Source organism: Capsella rubella, unplaced genomic scaffold, assembly GCF_000375325.1.
Source record: "Capsella rubella cultivar Monte Gargano unplaced genomic scaffold, Caprub1_0 scaffold_2, whole genome shotgun sequence".
NCBI lineage: Eukaryota > Viridiplantae > Streptophyta > Magnoliopsida > Brassicales > Brassicaceae > Capsella > Capsella rubella.
The window spans coordinates 1036402-1056937 of NW_006238922.1; the positions used below are offsets into that span (position 1 = coordinate 1036402).

General features: G+C 32.8%; 5 protein-coding genes across 5 annotated transcripts; 3 read left to right on the forward strand and 2 right to left on the reverse strand.

Moving 5' to 3' along the window:
* Nucleotides 1-5045: 5045 nt before the first annotated feature.
* LOC17894013 (lipid transfer protein EARLI 1) lies at nucleotides 5046-5797 on the forward strand. Its single transcript, XM_023787733.1, has one exon. It carries the CDS (start codon nucleotides 5113-5115, stop codon nucleotides 5530-5532), a length of 420 nt encoding a protein of 139 aa, XP_023643501.1. The 5' UTR covers nucleotides 5046-5112; the 3' UTR covers nucleotides 5533-5797.
* A 2174-nt stretch (nucleotides 5798-7971) lies between these two features.
* On the reverse strand, nucleotides 7972-9267 carry LOC17896260 (36.4 kDa proline-rich protein). The gene is made up of 2 exons (XM_023787591.1): nucleotides 9042-9267; nucleotides 7972-8984 (listed from the first exon to the last, which is right to left on the reverse strand). Exons 1-2 carry the CDS (start codon nucleotides 9169-9171, stop codon nucleotides 8248-8250), a joined length of 867 nt encoding a protein of 288 aa, XP_023643359.1. The 5' UTR covers nucleotides 9172-9267; the 3' UTR covers nucleotides 7972-8247.
* A 786-nt stretch (nucleotides 9268-10053) lies between these two features.
* On the forward strand, nucleotides 10054-11930 carry LOC17894416 (transcription termination factor MTERF4, chloroplastic). The gene has a single exon (XM_006301398.2). It carries the CDS (start codon nucleotides 10142-10144, stop codon nucleotides 11513-11515), a length of 1374 nt encoding a protein of 457 aa, XP_006301460.1. The 5' UTR covers nucleotides 10054-10141; the 3' UTR covers nucleotides 11516-11930.
* A 24-nt stretch (nucleotides 11931-11954) lies between these two features.
* Nucleotides 11955-13069, reverse strand: LOC17896552 (major latex allergen Hev b 5). Its single transcript, XM_006302858.2, has 2 exons — nucleotides 12951-13069; nucleotides 11955-12630 (listed from the first exon to the last, which is right to left on the reverse strand). Exons 1-2 carry the CDS (start codon nucleotides 12963-12965, stop codon nucleotides 12148-12150), a joined length of 498 nt encoding a protein of 165 aa, XP_006302920.1. The 5' UTR covers nucleotides 12966-13069; the 3' UTR covers nucleotides 11955-12147.
* Nucleotides 13070-19068: 5999 nt separating this feature from the next.
* On the forward strand, nucleotides 19069-20378 carry LOC17896559 (rho GDP-dissociation inhibitor 1). The gene is made up of 5 exons (XM_006301794.1): nucleotides 19069-19254; nucleotides 19419-19485; nucleotides 19800-20024; nucleotides 20102-20226; nucleotides 20307-20378. The coding sequence occupies exons 1-5, from the start codon at nucleotides 19069-19071 to the stop codon at nucleotides 20376-20378; spliced, it is 675 nt and encodes a 224-aa protein (XP_006301856.1).
* Nucleotides 20379-20536: the final 158 nt, after the last annotated feature.

The window sequence follows — 20536 nt, forward strand, 5'->3', positions numbered from 1 at the left end:
AAAACAAAAATATGTAATCATTTCAACATTAGACTTAGGATACTCAATATGTAATTCATATATTTTATTTGTCTTACATATTTGAATTTCTTATAGTACTTGTCATAATTTAAGCTAGTGAGCTAAAAACAAAACTATTCGTTGATGTATTTCTAATTTTCCACACCATTGAATTTTTGTAATAATCATAATTCATTGTCGTCTTTAAATCAATCATTGGTCAATGGTAGCTTGTTTATTACTTTAAACGTAAGGATGAGCAGATTCGAAGATGGGTTAGAGAAAAAGTGTGAATAATAGTGAAACTGAATATTATTTTCTAACTATCCAAAATGTAATATTTACTCTTAAGGTATGTAAAAGCTAGGTAGTTTATTGTAACTAATACCTAACTTTGTTTCAATGTATTTAATTTGTCCTCTCACGAAACACAAAGTTTGATGCAATCTGACTTAGCTGACGATGTGTTTTCAGTTTTCACAGAACAGTGTGTATAACTTTCATATCAATGAGCTACGAGCATTTGGTAAAGCTATCGATGTAACGTAATTTGTATCTGTCGATATTACTCAAATATATTTGCATGTTTCTGCATTACTGCGAGACATACAGTAGCTGGCTGCTCTCTGGTTCAGGAGCGAACATAAATTTAATTCCTAAATTAACTCAAACAACACTCTAGAGTCAATATAAAATATGATATACTATATAGAATAAGATAATATACTAGTTAGGATATGCGTATCTTAATCACTTTTGTCATGCCAGTATTATAAAAAGTATATAGTAGTGGTCTAATGTGGCTATGGAATCTTTTGGAATTTAGAGATTTACAAGAAACAAATTGGAAGAATAGAAGAATGGAAGCTGCCAACGAAGACGGGCTTATAATAAAACAAATCGCACTGAAAATTTTGAAATTCTAACTTAATGTGAGCACACCCATCTTCTTCTCTGTGTCGTCTTCCTCTCTTACACACTGAAACTTATTAATTCTTTTAATAATATATCTTAATAACTGCCTTGTCTAACTTAAGTAAGCATTTTGAGTAATTAACGATGAATATGTAATTAACATTTGTTTGTTCTAAATAAAATATCTTTGGAAATCATTTTCTTGTCCACCCTACATAGTTTTATCTCGGCGTGAACTGAAAACTAATTAAAATTTCAAAATCTTTAAAAAGTATTTTTTCCATTTAAAAAAAATCTTTTAATTTAAAAAAAAACTTTCCTTGTTTACACTTATAATACAAGTAATTTAGAGAAAAAAAAGTTATCGAGTTTTTGGTTCATTATTTTGAATATATGTGGAGTTTATTAAAGAACGGAAATTATAGTTTAGAGTTTAGACATTTATTAGAAACTCTATAAACGATGAAAAGTTTCAACAATAAGCATTATGCGAATTTGATTATGAGTGGTGACATATCAACGTACTAATACAAAGTATTCAACTACATATTCTAGTCTAGAAATATATATTGTAAAGACTTAATAGGGTTGCTACTAGCTAGCCATTTTTGTTGGGTTATATATGTAAGAGACATATTTTCGATATGAGAATTAAACATTGCTTTACTTTATGTGACAATAATTGTTATTTATGTTTGGTTAAATTCTTTATCAACCATATGTTTCACAGCTAGCTAAGTCTATCGAATATATAAGAATTGATACACACAAGATCCGGCCATATATATACATACATTATACATATTATATATTTGCCTCCCGATCATTAATCCAGAGTTACACCAGCTTAATTTGGTTGGATATATAATAAATCATAAAGATGATCATAAGACATATGCATTAAAAACGGTATTATACTATACTTGAAATTTTATGGTGAAATATATTTTTTAATAGCGAGGAAGCTTTTGGCCTTTTGGGAGAGTGGGTCGTGTAGTAACATGAGGAGGCCACAACGTGGAAATATGTAAATACATAATTAAAGCAATTCTAGTATTCTAGTAAACAATTACGAAAAAAGACACAAAACAATAGAATAATACATTCTCCCATTCCGCACGTAATCATAAATGGTTTGAATTCATGTCCATACACTATATAACACACCATTCTTGATTCAAGGTATATTAATAACATCTCTCGATATCCCTAAACTTTCAAAATATATTCAAAACAACTCTCACTAAATATTTCGAAAGAGTAGACCCATTTTACCAAAATTTAAAATTTAATTCTAAATTTTCCAAGAAAATAATAATCAAGAATCAAATATAGAAATGATACCAATAAACCGTATATATAATATAGTCATGACGTATTGTAAACTAATTGTACAAAATCAATAAATTTTGGTAGAAATTACATTTGGCTATAAGTACACTAAACCAAATCATACATATACGTGGATTGGGTTAATAGTTTCCAAAGTTTATGGACGTTGCGTAGTTGCTTGGAAAAGTTTAGTGACTAGTTTGTGCAAGCTAAGTTATCCTAGGGGGTTAGTATGCCAATATCACTATCATATTCAAATTGCATGAATAGTAGTAGTATATTATAAAGTGTGTAATGATTATAAGATCCAAAAATATGGATGGGGTTTGGAATTGAAATAAAAAGGAGAGCCAAGGAGAAAGTTTGGTTGGGAAGAAATTAACTAGGGTTTTGTGAAAGATGTAAGTTTTGTAATTGTAATGTTTTTTTTTTACGACAGCCTTTTAACTTCACGCTTTGCCCTAAGAATCTTCTTGGTCTCCTCCGGGAACGGTGTTCAAATTTTTAACCCACCTTTTTGTTTTTTAATCCTTAATAACCAGTTTGTGTATATATAATGTGAATGTGATATATAGTAGTTACGTACTAGTTAGGAGTGGCACAAGTTTAATATCTCGAAAAAGAATAATAGCATATTTGTATTTGATATGTTCAAAATTTTAACCCTCCTTTTGGTTTTTAAATCCTCAATATTCAGTTTATGTATATAACCACGAAAGAGCCAGATCATCTTACCCTAAATTAAACTGTGATAGTAGTTACTAGTAAGGAGTATGCCACAAGACTAATATATATCTTGAAAAAGAATTACATTAATAGGATTTTTGTATATGGTATGTATTAAATGTGTATTTACTTGTCAATATTTGCTGGTATATATATACAGTTTTAATTACATTTGAAAAGTAAATTTTCAAAATCTATCAACCGACCGGCCAGTTTTAAAACACTTGATGCAAATCCCATACGAGTATAAAGGACTTTTAATGTACCATCTACATTTTTCCCCCATTTTTCAAGAAATTTAAAGAACCTTACGCTGACAAGAACGTACGCTGTTTACGCACAGGTTGACCAAAGAAAAAGAATGGTAATATTTATTGATAATTTACAAATCTCAATAATTCACCTCTTAAACAGTTAGTATAATCTCACATCTATCTCTTTCTCATTAATCAGAAGTACAATATAAACCATTATTAGCATCGCACTCTTTTACATTCATTGTTACATTTAAGGATGTCTTCGTGTCAAATGTATTAATGATGATAAAAGTTAGATTAATAAATGCAACATAAAGGGTTTAAAAAGACACTTTACCTGTGAGGTATCAAGTCCCATGGGCCTCTCAACATTTGTTATATTGGACCAGTTTTATGGACGAAGGCCCAACAATATATGTTAGATACACAATCATCTTATTTGCCATGAGCATGACCATCCATGTGAGTGTCCGTATGGGAACAAATATTTTGGTATACTAAGAAACGTAATAATAATAAGACGTTTGACATATAAAAAGCCAAAAAAATTGCAAGTTTGTCCCATACGAAGATTAAAAGAAGCAACCACTAGAACTTACTTGTATGTTGTATCATATACAAACCAAAAAATAGTAGACGGGAGAAGATGCTTTCATACCTTTTGAAGATTTTAGAAACCATAAAGTTTTATAATTTCTTATAGAGATTATCCAAATATATGGCTCTTTATCAATAAAGTATAATGTATAATCGTAAGTATCCATCAACTATTTATATATAACTAACCTGTTAACAGACTACCACATAACGTTATAGAATTGGTGTTAAAATTACATCCACAAAAACTATGTGTATAGAAGAAATCATATATGTAGTAGCTAGAGGAAACATGTTATATAGAATATAAATTAAAATGACTACCACATAAAATATTTGTGTACAGTAATCATAAAATGTGTGTTGATATACACACAAGCATAATCTGTAGAATGGATAATCTTTGTTATCATCAAATGTGACACGTGTCGAAATCGTAAAGTAAGACATTTTGGTAATCTATGTGAAGTATGCCTCATATGTGCATTTTGTCATCATCATCTTATCTTGTTTGTTTTCTCACTTGTTTCGTGATGGGCAGAGAGAACCAGAAGTTCACATTATTACATATTCAGAGGAAAATGTTAATTTGTTGGTAAACATATTATAAGTATGGGAGATTGAACATCACGGTTAGAAATTTTTGTTTCTTTGTTAACATACTCCAATGTTTTAACCAAAGCATAAAACAAAATTTTGAAAATTTTCTCACATGTACTTTCTCGAAAACTTTCACATATTTTTAGATAATTTCAAAACACAGAAGTTGCTTAAAAAGAATACAGATGAAGTATATCTATATGTCAGAACGTCTCCTTTTCGGCGTTATGCCTAGGTTGTAGAGCAATTAGATTGAAACTTTGTCATACATAGATTAAAATAGTGCGACTTTGTTTGAAGAAAAAATTACTACCTAAGGGATAAGTTCAAGAAGAGTTTCATCATAATCTGGGGAGCCTAACAAAACTCCAAAGATTCACCTTCAAGAATCCATACGTTGATTGCCAGATCAATATGCTCTAAGGGCCACACATGGTGTCAATCTTTGGCCTTTTCCTTAAATTTTCAATTTAATTGTCAAGAATATAATGAGAAGTCAGTATTATAAACAAAAATATAACTTCACTGATATTTTTCTTTAAGAAAATCATATATATGAGGTAATGAACCATCTCTGCATGTCCTTCAAACTACTATAAAAGCCACCTTGAACCCTTCATTTAATCTCCTCATCCCAATTCACACCCACCGAAGTATACCGTATATTCAGAAGAGGAATATAACAATGGCTTCAAGAGCCACAAAATCTTTAGCCCTTTTCTTGATTCTCAACTTCCTCTTCTTCACAACAATCTCTGCCTGCGGTAAGTGCGGTTGCCCTTCTCCCAAGCCAAAACCTAACCCTAAACCGAAGCCAACCCCAAAACCTAGCCCTAGCCCGGCCACAGCCAAATGCCCTAAAGACGCTCTTAAGCTAGGAGTTTGCGCCAACGTGCTCAACGGCCTACTCAATATCACCCTTGGGAAGCCACCGGTCGAGCCATGTTGCACCCTCATCAAAGGACTCGCTGATCTTGAGGCTGCAGCTTGCCTTTGCACCGCACTCAAGGCTAATATCCTCGGGATCAACCTAAACATTCCGGTCTCTCTCAGTCTGCTTCTAAATGTTTGTAGCAAAAAAGTTCCCCCTGGTTTCCAATGCTAATCAAGAACCTAATTGATTATACAACACACACTTCATATGTATCAATATCTAATATCTTCTTGTTTGGAGGCAAACAAGATGATTTCAAGCTATTAAAAGTATTCTATATGATTGTCTTTGTGTCCTCTTCTAGTTACTTATGTATGTGTGTTTGATTGCCACGATTCTAAAATTTCAGTCGTATGTGTTGTCCTCTTACATATATAGTTTTATTGGGGGTGTGTATTTGTTGTTGAATAAATCAATAAAATAACAGTTTATATGATATGCCAATCTTTGTACAACATAGATCAATTAAATGTTATCATCTATACGTCCATACACAAAAAAAAATCATTTCAAAGATATAAACCAATTTACTAGACATACTTTTGTTAAACCACATAATTTAAAGAATGTAATGCCTTGTGTGGAAACAGAATTGGTTCAACCATCAAAATTGAGGGAAAGACTTAGGCATTACATGCATAAGGTCTCAACTCTCAACAAGGAAGAAAAATTTAAGAACTAAAAAAAGAAGAATCTAGGCTCAAGGCAAAAACTAAAGTCCAACCAAATCTCTTTATCATCCGTACATGTGCGTTGTCTCATGCATAACTTGACCTCGTCTACATTTACATGCGTGTCGATTAAAATTCGTATATAACAAGAAGATTTCTTACGAAACTTTTTTTTGTGTCCTTATAAAACATTTGAAGTTTAAGAGAAAAAAAAACACTCAGGCGTGAGAAAAAAAAAAAACGAATCGACAAAGATATGGTGCATGTCACGCATCAGGTTAGATCACATATCTATTTGTCATTGTAGTGACACTGACCAATAGATATGAAGTCGATTAAATCAATTGAAAAATGTGTGTATATGGAATAATCAAGGATAAACATAAAAACTATATCTAGATGGTCAACTTTATAGAACAAAAACAAGGGATTTAAGGTGTTTCCCCCTATTTGATCTAGATATATTTTTCAACTTTTTTTTCCAGCTAATGGAATTTATTTAACAAATAGTATATATATATATATATATATATATATATGGAAAATGTATATATACACACTATCTCCATAAGAAAATATAATATAAAACCAATTATTTTGGTCCACAAGTACAAAATAAAAATCTATATTATGATATATGGCTCTCTTTAACTCTCTTTCTCTCAGTTATTAATCTTTCAGAAAAATGAAAAGCATTTTGTGTTTATTGTCAGTTTTTCATTGGCTATATATGCCTATTGATCTGTATATGCCTAATAATTATTGTTAAGCTAAATCTGAACATTCAAGTAAACGGGAGAGTTAAGTGTAAGTAAGATTTCATTTTTGATAGAAATCATTCACATAAAATCGTGTGAGGAAACAAACTCAAAGACATACACACATATATATGATAAAGTTTTAAAGGTTCAACCACGTAAGTCTCAAAGCAACATACATATATTATAGGAGGAAATACATATAATGTCTAAGCTAAAAATGTTTTTTTATTTGGTTCAATCATGCATGCATGTTGTGTTTATAATTACAATTTGTTTTAAAAAATTTCGTTCGAATTTGTAATCGATATCTCGTATCTCTGTAGTCTGCTCCACGCAACTTTTTTTTTGGTTTGTTTGAAAAAAACAGAATAATTGAGACTTTCGTTTCTATGTGCTAAAACGACGAGACTACGGTTTTATGCCACGATTGTGTTGCCTGTCATTTCCTAGTTGGAAGGCCCCTAATCAGCAATTAAATTTCAATGGATCTATATGGAGCCCGTGAACTATTTTTGTTTTCTTCTTTATTCAACTTGTGTAAGGAAATGTATCTTATTTTTATATTGTGTGTAGGTACATAAGCTATGGAAGAAGCTATGTGTATTTGAATAGTTGAACACATTCTAAATGTATTTTATCAATTAAATAAACGTTATAGATGTGATTAGATTAACAAATTTTATAATTAATAATCACCAACTTGTAAAAAGATAAATTTTTTGTATTTGTTTTGTGGAGTTTATTACTATTATTTTTCCATATGTGACTAAAGTTTAATTTTTCTCTTGAGCTCCTTTTAAGTACATAGATCTAGCTATATGTAAGTACATAGACAATATAATCCACAGCAATATAAGAACACTAGAGAGTAGAGACCTAGCTAGTAATGATACATATTTCTTTTTATTTTAAAGGTAACAACAGATTTTGCCTTAAGAGTAATGCAAAAGATCTCTATGAGAACAAATGTCTTGGTGTATGAGTTTAGGTGATTTTGATGACAAAAGACAATAATTTGTAGGAATATAGCGGTTCGCTTCTCAAAAGCTTTTATCCGTACGATTTAAAAACAAAGATAAAGCTTTATCCGTACGTTCACACACGTTCCCATATATGCATCACTGCATGCATGTCTATTACACACAATTCACAAACTCCTATGCATATGTAGAGAGAGAGAGAGAGACACCAAAGAGTCAAATGGATAGACAGCGAGAAGCTGGAAACAAAACAAAACAAAAGATTACAGAGAACAAATTTTAAAGAAGTCCCATGCAAAAACCCTAGCTTAATTAAGACAACAACGACTAGAACAGAAAGCAACACTTGTTAAAAACCCTAGATAATCAACAAACCTGATCATCAAAAGCACCACATATATATTTGAATTATTACAGAAGCCTCGAAAACCCTTGATCGTACGTACATTTGTTAAACCAAGGGGTGTTTTTAGATCAAGTGAGAGGAGGGCAGACAAAACCAGAAGGAGGATTGATCCCACAAGTGATGAGAGCTTGAAGTGCAAGAGGAATGAAGATGTTTAAGTTGAGAAGCTTAAGTCTTATAGTTGTACAAAGACAAACGGCTGCTTCTATCTCAAGTAACCCTTGTAACACTGGACAACACACATTTTCCACCGGTTTGCCAAGTCCTATATGGATCAATCCTCCCAAAACGTCAACACAAGCTCCAAGCTTCAATGCGTTGATGGGACACGTTGGTTGTTTACCACCGCCTCCTCCTCCCCCTCCTCCAGGCCCGGAAGGTGGACCATATGGTGGATAGCCGGAAGATGGTGGTGGGACTGTGACCGGAGGTGGGTTAATGATTGGAGGGAGAAGTCCTGGAGGAGTTGGGACTGGAGGGAGAAGTCCCGGAGGAGTTGAGATAGGAGGGAGGAGTCCCGGAGGAGTTGTAACGGGCGGTGGTTGAATTGGAGGGCTTATGATCGGAGGTCTTGTGATTGGCGGTGGCCTCACGATTGGTGGTGGATAGACAACCGGAGGAGGTCTTATGATTGGCGGTGGTCTCACCACTACCGGAGGAGGTCTAACAATCGGCGGTGATTTCCCTCCTCCTCCTCCACCATGATGCGGCGGTCCTCCACCTTTCCCACCGTGGTGTGGGGGTTTAGCACCACCTTTCCCACCGTGATGCGGTGGAGGCTTGCTTCCACCACCTCCCCCTCCACCTCCGCCACCGCCGCCACCTCCTCCGCCGCCACCACCTCCACCGCCGCCTCCTCCACCGTGGTGTGGGGGTTTTGGAACCCGAGGGTGAGGATGAGTACAAGGAGTGCAAGCTTGGATCGTTGGTGGCAATGTGATGACCGTGAAGATCAAGAAAATGAATGAGGAAGCCAAAACCCTCGAACCCATTTTTGTTCTCAAAAAGGGTTTCTTGGATTTTCAAGAATCAAACTCTTACTGCATTATTGTCAAATCCTTTTGGCAAATAACACACGTAAATATATAGAAGAAGCTTAACTGCGACCCGTGACTCTTGTGGGGGATGGAAACCACAATAGGTATAGTGTTTATAAGTGTCGTATAGATTTTATTATATGTTTTGGTACGTACAAACATGTGTAAGGTAACAAAGTGCAGAAGAGAAAAAAGTTCCAAACTTCAAGAAATATTTGGAGCATTTTATTGCGTTACAACTTTAGTTATTTTGGATCGTTGTTGGTCCGATGCAAACTTCAAGGTCAAGCCCGTGACTAAAGTAAAAATATAAAGGAAGATTATGATCACTGTCTCCGAACTTAAACAGTCCGTGAAATTGTTTGTTTTCTTATGTGTATTTTAATTTCTTTTCAATGATTTTTGTGACTTGTAAGCACATTTTTGTTAAAAGTTGAAAAGACAAGACAACAAAACAGTGAAAGCTTCTCAATAGCATAGAGGGTTTCGTTGTCCGAACATTCCTAATAGAGAAAATTTATAAAACAGAAGCAAAAGAGCTATACTATAAAACACAATCGTAATTAATATATCTAAATCATTACGGGCTTTAACGAACAGGCCTTAAAGGCCCAATAATCGTTGTCCGAACTCCGAACATTCCTAATAGAGATAACAAAAGCAAAAAAAAAAAATATGGACAGAGTGGCACAATCGTAATAGTTCTAGATCATTCTGGGCTTTAACACATTTTGAACGTTCAGGCCCAAAAGGCCCAATAAGTCTGATCATGTCGGAATCTAAAACCGCGAAATGTTGAATATCTTGGTTTCCCAACTCCAAAATCTGCTTCTTTGCAACTTTTAGGGTTCTGAGATTTTTGGGGTTTAATTTGCTCGAATCGGAAAAGAATCGATTCCACGGTGTGTGGCATTTGATTGGTTTGATGTGTTCTCTGATACTCCGTGGAAGAGGATATATTGAGTTACAGAAATGGCGTAACTTTAGTGTATTCTCTGTTTTTTCCAATTCGTTCTCTTCTGTTGTTACTGCTGCTGGTGTGAGCTTTAGAGATGTTCGAAAAGGTAAGAACTTTACAGTCTCTTACCTCGTTGGTTCATTGGGTTTACCTAAAAAACTCGCAGAATTGATTTCTAGGAAAGTTAGGTTTGAGGACAAGGGCAATCCTGATTCTGTTCTGAGTCTTTTGAGGATTAATGGGTTCACAGATTCTCAGATCTCCAGCATCGTTACGACTTACCCAAGATTGCTTATACTAGATGCTGAGAAATCAGTTGCTCCAAAGCTTAAGTTTTTGCAGTCAAGAGGAGCTTCAAGCTCTGAGCTTACTGAGATTGTTTCGTCAGTTCCTGAACTCTTGGGAAAGAAATGGGGTAAAACTGTTAGCAGATACTATGATTTCATCAAAGAGGTTTTAGAAGCTGATAAGAGTTTCAAGTTCGAAAAGTTGTGTCATTCTTTGCCAGAGGGTAGTAGTAGGCAGGACAACAAAATCAGAAATGTTTTGGTTTTGAGAGATTTGGGTGTTCCTCAGAAGTTTCTATTCTCCTTGCTTACATCCGCTGGTCAACCTGTATGTGGAAAAGATAAATTTGAAGAGTCTCTCAGGAAGATTGTTGAGATGGGTTTTGATCCGACCACCCCAAAGTTTGTCCAAGCTCTCCATGTCTTTTACCAAACCAACGACAAGAAAATAGAAGAGAAGGTCAATGTCTACAAAGGGTTAGGCTTTGCTGTGGAAGATGTATGGGCTATGTTCAAGAAATGGCCTTACTGTTTGAAATACTCAGAGGATAAGATAAGTCATACATTTGAAACCTTGAAGATGTATGGTATGAACGAAGACGAGGTTCGTCAAGTGTTGAAGAAGTATCCACAGTTTGTACGTATTTCAGAGCAGAAGATATTGAACTTCATTGAAACTTGTTTAGGTCTAGGATTCAGCAGAGATGAGTTTGTGATGATAGTCAAGTGTTTTCCTATGTGCCTTGGATTGTCTGTAGAGACGGTGAAAAAGAAGACTGAGTTTGTGGTGAAGAAAATGAATTGGCAGCTAAAGGACATAACTTTGTTCCCTCCGGTACTTGGATACAGCTTGGAGAAGAGAATTGTACCAAGGTGTAATGTAATCAAAGCTCTAATGTCCAAAGGATTGCTTCCAAGCGAACTCCCTTCAATGGCGGCTGTCTTGTCATCTGCGGATGATGATTTCTTAAAAAGGTATGTGATAAAGCACGATGACAAGAAGCTTGTAACGGAGTTGATGGCTATTTTCACTAGAAAGAGGAGAAACGTCTGAATGACATCTATAAAGCACGATGATAAAGCTTCCGAATGAAATCAATAAAAGAGTTTCTTAGTTCCATACTTGTGCATAGCGTTTTTCATGGTTCAAGCATCATTCTTTCAGATGTTGATGAGAGTAAGTCTCTTCGAAGAGAGGCTTGCTGTGGTGAAGAAGATGAGAGAAAGTTTCTTCAGTGGATATTCTGCAGAGATGTTGAAGAAGACTGGATTTGTGGTGAAGAACATGAATTGGACACTGAAGACTCAAGTTCTTGGATGCAGCATGGAGAAGAAGATTGAACCAAGGTGTAACGTTATGAAATTATTTGATCGTGTATATGTTGAACTATATGCATATTGATCCTCAAAATTGTGTAACGGATCTCATTGATTCTCTTCATGTGAATTGTTAAATTCTCTGGTCATAAGTCTCGGATCAAACAAACAGTATATAAAATAATGTATATCTTATTTAAAATGATAACCATTGATAGTAACATAAGAGAATTGAGTAAAAACAAAGGCAAGAAGAGTCATAGACTCGACAACAAAACAAGACACAGTACTTAAAGTAACAAATAGTTTACTTGCTAACTTTTTTCTTCTTCTTCTGTCTTTCAGAAGACAGTTTTTTCACTTCAAACTTTACTCATCAGCCTTCTCCACCGGAGCTGCGACGACGGCTTCCACGGCGGCTACTTCAGTGGGTTTCTCCTCCTCTGCTTCTGGCTTCTTCTCTTCCTCCTCGACAACCACTGGAGCTTCTTCTGTCTTCTTTTCTTCTACTTCTTCCTCTTGTTTCGTCTCTACGACTTCCTCTGTTTTGCTCTCTTCCTCCACAACAGCGGGAGTCTCGACCGGAGCTTCTTCCTCTTTCTTGATCTCTACAACCTCTGGAGTTTCAACTGGAGCTTCCTCTGTTTTCTTCTCCTCTGTTTCTTCGGTTGGTTTCTCTGTTTCTTCAACGACCAAGTCTTTAGTCGTTACTTCGACAGGTGCTTCGGTTTCTGTTACCGGAGCTGGAGCGGACTCAGTGACGGCTTCAACGACGGCAGCTTCCTCCGGCTCCACAGTCTTTGGTGTTGGTACCTCAACGTTCTCAGCTGGTGCTGGAGTCACATGTTCAACCTGCAAAATCATTGTTTCAAAAGCTTAGTCACATAGATCAATTCCAAAACTGCGTGACGTTTTCATCTGGTATAAAACGGCAAGTAGTCTGTTTTAGTTAGCCTTCAATGGCTCGATTGCTTACAATTACAAAAGAAAGTTATAAGATCATTAATATACAGATGTGTAAACTTTGGTATAAACGTAGACTAACGCAACAAAGAACTTATAATCGTATCTTGATTTATAGCTTTTATATAGAGAATTGGATTTGGTTATATCAATCTTTAGACTAACCAAGAATTTGGTTATAAATTTTAAGAAGATATATAATTGCATACCTCGACGGTGGCCATTTGAATAAGTAGAAAATGAGCTAAAGATCTAAGAAAATGAAGAGAAGAGAGAATGTGTATGTGAGTGTGTTGTGTTTGTGTGATGCTTTGATGAGTGAAGAGTTTGGTTGAGAAGAGGGATTAATTTATAGGGGGAAACAAATACAACTTTATCAAAATTATTATTATTTTTTAGATGAAAATCACGTATTGAGCATAATTATTCTCTGGCAATAATAATTAATGAGATGAAAAAGAAGCTTTTGTTCTATATTTGTTTGAGAACGAAACACATCATGCACAGTTTGTGTTTGTGTAAGAAATAATATATACAATTAAGATCGTAAGCCACTTGCAATTAACGTCTATTTGTAAATAATTATTTTTTTTCTTCTTTTTTTAAATCGTTGTAAGCAAAGAAACTGTATTATCGTCTAATACAAATTATTATTGAAAATAAATTATTGTTACAAAATTTAAAATAATGAATATTTTTGAAGGAGTGATGATCATTAATATTATCATGGAGAAATTAATCGATGGCAGATACAAGAATGAAGGATATGGAATCATCTGTAATCTATAAGTTAATTTAACCGTGCATTACAATTATCATTATACCAAGAAATTAGAGACTTTAATTGTAAAAAGTATAGAGAAAATCATAATTATGTCGTTTTAGATACTGATTATTCATAAGCATTGTTGGATATGAAGAAGAAAAAATGTTTCATGAAACAATATAATGACATAAATACGGTAATATATTAACCGTTTCATGAAAGAATGTTTCATGAAACAATATAATGACCTAAAAGATTGTTTCATGATATTAAATAGGGATGTAAACATGTTTATGAACAATATAGACAACATGATATATGTATATCACTGACTCTGAGCATGCATGCTAATTGACTTATAAAAGTTCTGACCTAATAACAATTCGACCATCTACCAAAATTTAAGTATTTTTTTTTCTTTGGTCAAAAATTTAATTATTTCTATAAAATGTATTTACTTGCGTTAAGGTATATATAAGTTTGAAAATACCAAAGTTATTTGTTCGCATTATATAAGATTTAAATCTGGTAACTCATCCTTCTTAGAAGCACCGTCGTCTTGAAGTTTATTTTGCGACTCAGAACTTCAAGTTCAGACAACATTTTCATCGGTTCTTCCCACTAAAACTCATATATATATAAGCATGGTTAGCTTATTTTTATAAGAAAGCATTTTTATCTATGTGACATTTAAGGGCTAGAGAATTCTATCAAGACATTATATTAAAATGGTGTTACAATTCGTTCGTTTCTTTGGTCTTACTATTTTTATCATGATATATGTCGTTTTGAAAACTTGATCCCTCCAAAGAAAAAACTATTTCGGTGAAAGAGTTGGTTGGCAAATTAATTTTTATAATTCATAGAAAGATTAGGTGATCATTTATGAATAAAGTTGGTATTGTTATTAAGAATGTTGGTGTAACAGAGATGAAAACCAATTTTAGATTGCTTAGAATTAGCTATTTCTTTTTGTTTGAAATTGGGAGATACACAATATGAATGATATAAAAGTGTGAACAAGTAATAAAACTACCCGATATCATAAATGGATCCTCATTATAAAACTTTAGCATTTGGAGTTTTGTGTTTGCTTAACATTGTACAAAAGTAAATTATTTACTGAATTTCAGATAAGATATCACATGGAATGTAAAATCACAAAAAAGTAGCTAAATAGTACATACTTTATATATGAGTATATGTTTGTATATATATTCAGTGAAACATATGAATTGACCTCATCAAGTCGGCATACATGTAGTGAGGTATAATTTCATTTGATTTACAAATTCATATAATATGATTTTCTTAATAGAATCATTTACCACAATCTGAAACTGGGTTGAAAGATAATTATACTGTCTACGGAATGATCTTTTTTTATGTATTATAAATTTTTTATTAATCATGATAATTTGTAAAAAAAAAAGTAATAGTAATTTTTTATCTTGTGAATAAATATAGTATTAAAAGTTTGAAACATTTTTTTATATGCCTATATATATATATATATATATTTTGAAAAATATCCTGAATACTTTTTTCTCTTCTACATTTTCTATTTTTTTACCCAACATTTAATTTAGGTCACTGCTTCTTCTGTTTTTTTGGGTTTAAATCTTTTGCCAATGTTAATAATAATCTACGTGGACTGTTGACGACAAGTATTAGGCCGGTGGGTAGGACCCACTAAAGTCAGAAAATAATGACGTGGCGACAAGTTGTTTCCGATCGCAGACACGTGACTGTATGCCACGTAAGATTCCACGAAAACTGGACCCACATAGTTGCCTTGTCTGATTATGCCATGTCAGATAAAATCCTCACCGCAGTTTCGTCTTTGTGTGGAACTCTTCATATTATTATCAAATATGAAAAGGATTGTTCACACATGCAAATATTTTTTTTAAAAAAATATATGATAATTTAGCAAGTATACATTTAACAATTAATGTCTATTTTCTTCTCAATTACTGAAAATTAAGTTGAATTTTTTGATATTATTGGATAACCATCCTACGTTATTAAAAAGGTTATTTAAATTTATAGGAAAAAAGTTGTTTTCTTTCTTCCAAGTTGATATAACATTTTCATGAACGATGCCAAAATCATTTTTGTCAATCTTTTTGTAAAAAAAATATTCTGTAATTTTAAAATTACAAAAATGCTATTTTCTTAAATCAAGATTCTGATTAAAAATTATCGGACCGATTTTCCGGAAAAGAAAGAGAGTCAAATCTTATTCAAAAAAATACTCAAATATATAGTATGATAACTATAATTAATTTACATATAAGTACTATGTTAAAAAAAGTTGAAAACGACTATCATATTAAAAAAAGGGACGGATCATATTGTCTGCGCCACTGGAAATTGAAGTGTCAATTTTTTGTATCAAACTTCTATCGCTATTTTTAAATATTTTCGTGTAATCAAATTGCTAATTTCTTTATATCAAATTATCAACAAATGGGTATAGACACGTAATCACCATCTGTAAAAGGGTAGGCCAGCAGAAAAGCTGATCAAAGAAAAAAAGTGTTTGGACGGCTAAGATGGCCCCCCATAACTATTTTATTTTCCTGAAAATAGGAGTAAATACATCAATAATTCATATAAATGTATCATTAGAGTTTCAGAACACTTTCTTATAACTATTAGGAGAAAATGACTTATATATCGGATCTTAAAAAATAAAAATACGTACCATATTCTTTGTGGTTTTGTGATCATAAGGTAAATATGTTACTACATATGAATTAGTTTCTTGTGGTTGCTAAGTTTTATTCACATTATCACATATAACATGTAAATAAACTACGTTTTAGTAGGACTCATTTCATATAGTTAGTTTGTTATAACATTTGTATATGTATATTTAAAGATAAACCTACATATTAAATTTCGACATACACCACATATCTGATTCTTATTACTACTCCATCCGTTTCAATTTAAGTGATGTTTAATATTTATACACACGAATTAATAAAATATTTGTAGTAATTATAATTTGAAGCTTAATTAATATATCGAATTTGAAGCTTAAAAAGACATACCATCCTTTGTGTCAAGAGGTAGTAGACAAGTACGTTAAACTAGATCATAAGGTAAATATGTTACTACATATATGGATTTAGCTATTTTGGTTGGTAAGTTTTATCCATAGATGAACAAAATTGTTAATAGAAGAACCTTTCCTGTACCAGCCAATTAGTCATGTAGTTGTTATTGTACATATTTTTGGTCACTGCAACAATATAAAAACTTTTGGTAGGACTCATTTCATATCGTTTAGTTTGTCAAAACATTTGTTTCAATTTACATATTAAATTTAGCCACGCAACACATATTTGGGTTTTGCTACCATTCACTAAAGTCCTCAGACTATGTATGATAGTTTCAGCTTGTGTGTTTTTTGTTAACATTCATTTGTTTCAAACTCTAAAATTAACTAACGTTATAAATTAAAAGTGTAAGGTAGGTCTACATCCAAACTTAAAATTATATAATATATTTTTCTATGAAAATATTTAATAATATTAATGAAAAGGTCTTTTCGTACACTCTATCTTCGAATTATAAATTTTAATTCAGATCTATAATAAAAATAAAGTTGGAAATAATTGGCTTTTCTTTTTTTTTGCATCGGGAATTATGTAAGATGACCCCATGCGGGCATGCCTCGAACATGTGTAATCCTAAAGTCGGACAATCTTAAGTATAAGTGTCTCCTAATTGCAGCTGTATTATTATTTCTCAGCCCTTCGTTTTAAGCACCAACGGTGACAGATCTGCCCATTTGTTGATTATTTATTGGTCGGCCACATGTGAAGATTGATCTCAATATATATCCCATAATGTAATACAAAGAATCTCTCTGCGTCACCAAATAGTTGGCCACCGCTAATAACCATAGATCGAATCTATTTTGAGCTAATTTGTTTCTCTAAACTTCTGATCGAATCTTATCTTTTACCTATATCTAATTTAATCTATGGTATCAAAAATGAAGCTAGCTAATTGTTGTGTAGAGAAGTAGAAATGTAGAATAATAATTTAACAGCAAATTGCTTATAATTAGAAATAATTTCTTGATTGGTTAAGTGGTTTTTAGGACATAAAATATTTTAAATTTACATGAGTATTTTTGCGATATTGTCGGTTAATATTCTATTTCTTTGGATGATGATTAATATGTAAAAGTAAAAAAGAAAATAGTAAAAATGTTCAGGAGTCAGATGGCATATTCATAAGTTTTTAAAACTATTATACTTTGATTACAGAAATGTAAATCGAATAATTTTTGTATAATTTATGAATAATGGTATTTTAAAATAATTATTCTTATAATGTATGTTCAAGTTCTTATTATTATAAACATAATTCTACGTTTCACAGTTGACGATGTTTGATTCAAACTTTGATACACATACACAATCTCAAGAAAGTCTTTTAACAAAGGAGGTTGACGTACGTTATGATCTTGTTTAGTGTCTTGGTTTATCAGAATATTTCTTGTGCTTGAAGAAACTATATAATTTTTTTAGAAATTCACATAAGAGAATAAGAGAATTGAATAACCATTTTAGGATATGTGTATCCTTCTGGAAAGAGTGTTCAACTTTTCTAAAGCACAATCTGTTCAACTTTTCCTCTCTGCTTCATTTCACATCAAATTTGGCAACTAAAACTGGTCCCTATAGAAAAGTATTTCATTTAATTTAATATCTACAACTTTACAATACATAATTACAGATATATATATATATATATAAAACTTTATAATACATTCATAGATACCCACATGCATTCACATGTACAAATGTTGATGCTATGATTTTGAATTCTAACGTTCAAGAACAATGGATTCTAGTTTCGCTCAGTTAAGAGCAAATCAAGAATTGAAACTGGCTAAGAGGCAGGTTTAAGATTTCACTGATTCTTTCTTCCATCTTTTTAAGCTCAGTTTATCTTATATGAGAAATGAGATATGTGTTGGTGTGCATCACACATAGTGAACTGTTTGATCCTCTTCCGTATGGCCCAAGCTACATAGGGTTGCTTTTGAGGCCATTCATTGAAATTAGTATTTTTTTCAATCACACACAATTGGGTGCATGCAAAAAACCTCACAAGGCCACTATTGGGTAAAGGAAACTGATAATAGCCCAAGTAGACGAATACATATTCTTATGCGGTAAGTTTTGTTGAAACCCTTGACTTTATTTCCTCAACATTACATATGTACATAGGACCGTCGTCCTCTAGACGTATATACGTACGTATCTCCATACAAATATTACGTGCGTTATAGAGAATACCTATATATTTAGAAAATTTTGATTTGAGAGTGAGATTTACAAGATTATAGGATCACCACATGACCATTTCGTCAAGCTCTAAATATAAACTTTCCTCAACAAAAACTCCCTTTCTCTCCATCTCTCATCTCGAGCCATCGTAGCATTTCTAATCCAAACCAGCGGTTGACATTGTCTAAGATCTTATTGGATCAACAAGAGCATTTTTTTTGTTTTGGTTAGAGGAAACAAATTATGGGTTTGGAAGATGAGAAGAAGGAAGGAGAAGCTTCAGGAGAGACATCAGAGAAAGAAATTGGGTTAAGCAGAAAGAACAGTCAGAGCTCTTTGTCTCCGACAGAGGATGATGAAGATGATGAAGACAAGAAGCTGGAAATTGGTCCCATGATCGCTCTAAAAGAACAACTTGAGAAAGACAAGGTTTTGTTTTGTTTGTTTATATGAAATTATCTTAACTATACCAAATTATGGATGCATATTCTTGGGATATTAACGTATGAATTAACATATAATTACGTATACAAAAATGTTACAACAATAGATGTTCGTTAAATATTCATATTTTTAACGAAAAAATTTAATAGGATGATGAAAGCTTGAGGAGGTGGAAGGAACAACTTCTTGGCGTCGTGGATTTGGAAGATGTCGGAGGTAAACCAAATACAGAACTTCGTTTAGAATAGATTTTATAGTTCGTAACTATGGTTTTAGAATATACATTAAGACTCAAATGTGTATAGTTCTAATGATTAAAAGATTATAATGGTCTCACTAGTTCTGATTTAAGTGAAGTATTATGCACAAGAGGAACGAATCATGTATGTTAGTCTAGTGACATTTTGGCTTTCTTTAGTCTTAATTACAAAAAAATGGATACAAAATACATAACCATTGACTCATGTTTTGGAAGGAAAAACTTAAAATGTTATCCAACATACAAATCAATAAATAAAAATGTAATGCAGAGACACCGGATCCAGTAGTAAAGATACTAGATCTCACAATAAGATCACCGGACAGAGAGGAAATGGTATTGACAATACCCGAAGATGGTTTGCCGAACCCGAAAGGACCTTGGTTTACCATAAAGGAAGGTTCTAAGTACACTCTTGTCTTCAACTTCCGTGTCACAAACAACATTGTGTCAGGCCTTCGCTATAACAACACCGTTTGGAAAACTGGCGTTAAGGGTACGTATGATCTTTTCTTTTCTTTTTCGCTTGTGTATATCTTCGTTTGAATGTTCCTATTCTAATGTTTTGAGCAGTGGATAGTGCAAAAACAATGCTTGGTACGTTTAGTCCTCAAGCTGAGCCTTACCAACATGTAATGCCTGAAGAAACAACACCCTCTGGTATGTTTGCTAGAGGATCCTATACCGCAAGAACTAAGGTATATCATTTCATAACCAAATATATAGTTATTTTCACTAATCTTGATGAGTTTGATGATAATCTTGTTATATGTAACAGTTCGTTGATGACGATAATAAGTGTTACTTGGAGATCAACTACACCTTCGACATCCGCAAGAATTGGCAATGATCTACCGAATTATACAATCTCTCAAGTCTAAACCAAAGCTTATTTTGATAATATATATTTTATAATTTTACATTCGATTTTGCAGACTAGAAAATTTTTATTTAGTTTTCGATTAAATCAGCATGAATAAGATACCATTTTTGTATTTATGATATTTA

Excerpts from the sequence above, each read along its gene's own strand:
- LOC17896559 (XM_006301794.1), top strand. The coding sequence starts at position 19,069 with ATGGGTTTGGAAGATGAGAAGAAGGAAGGAGAAGCTTCAGGAGAGACA. Across the intron at positions 19,255-19,418 it reads AACAACTTGAGAAAGACAAG|GATGATGAAAGCTTGAGGAG; the intron begins GTTTTGTTTTGT and ends AAAATTTAATAG. Across the intron at positions 20,227-20,306 it reads CCTATACCGCAAGAACTAAG|TTCGTTGATGACGATAATAA; the intron begins GTATATCATTTC and ends TATATGTAACAG.
- LOC17894013 (XM_023787733.1), top strand. The coding sequence starts at position 5,113 with ATGGCTTCAAGAGCCACAAAATCTTTAGCCCTTTTCTTGATTCTCAAC.
- LOC17894416 (XM_006301398.2), top strand. The coding sequence starts at position 10,142 with ATGTGTTCTCTGATACTCCGTGGAAGAGGATATATTGAGTTACAGAAA.
- LOC17896260 (XM_023787591.1), bottom strand. The coding sequence starts at position 9,171 with ATGGGTTCGAGGGTTTTGGCTTCCTCATTCATTTTCTTGATCTTCACG. Across the intron at positions 8,985-9,041 it reads TCCAAAACCCCCACACCACG|GTGGAGGGGGAGGTGGTGGA; the intron begins GTGGAGGAGGCG and ends GCGGTGGCGGAG.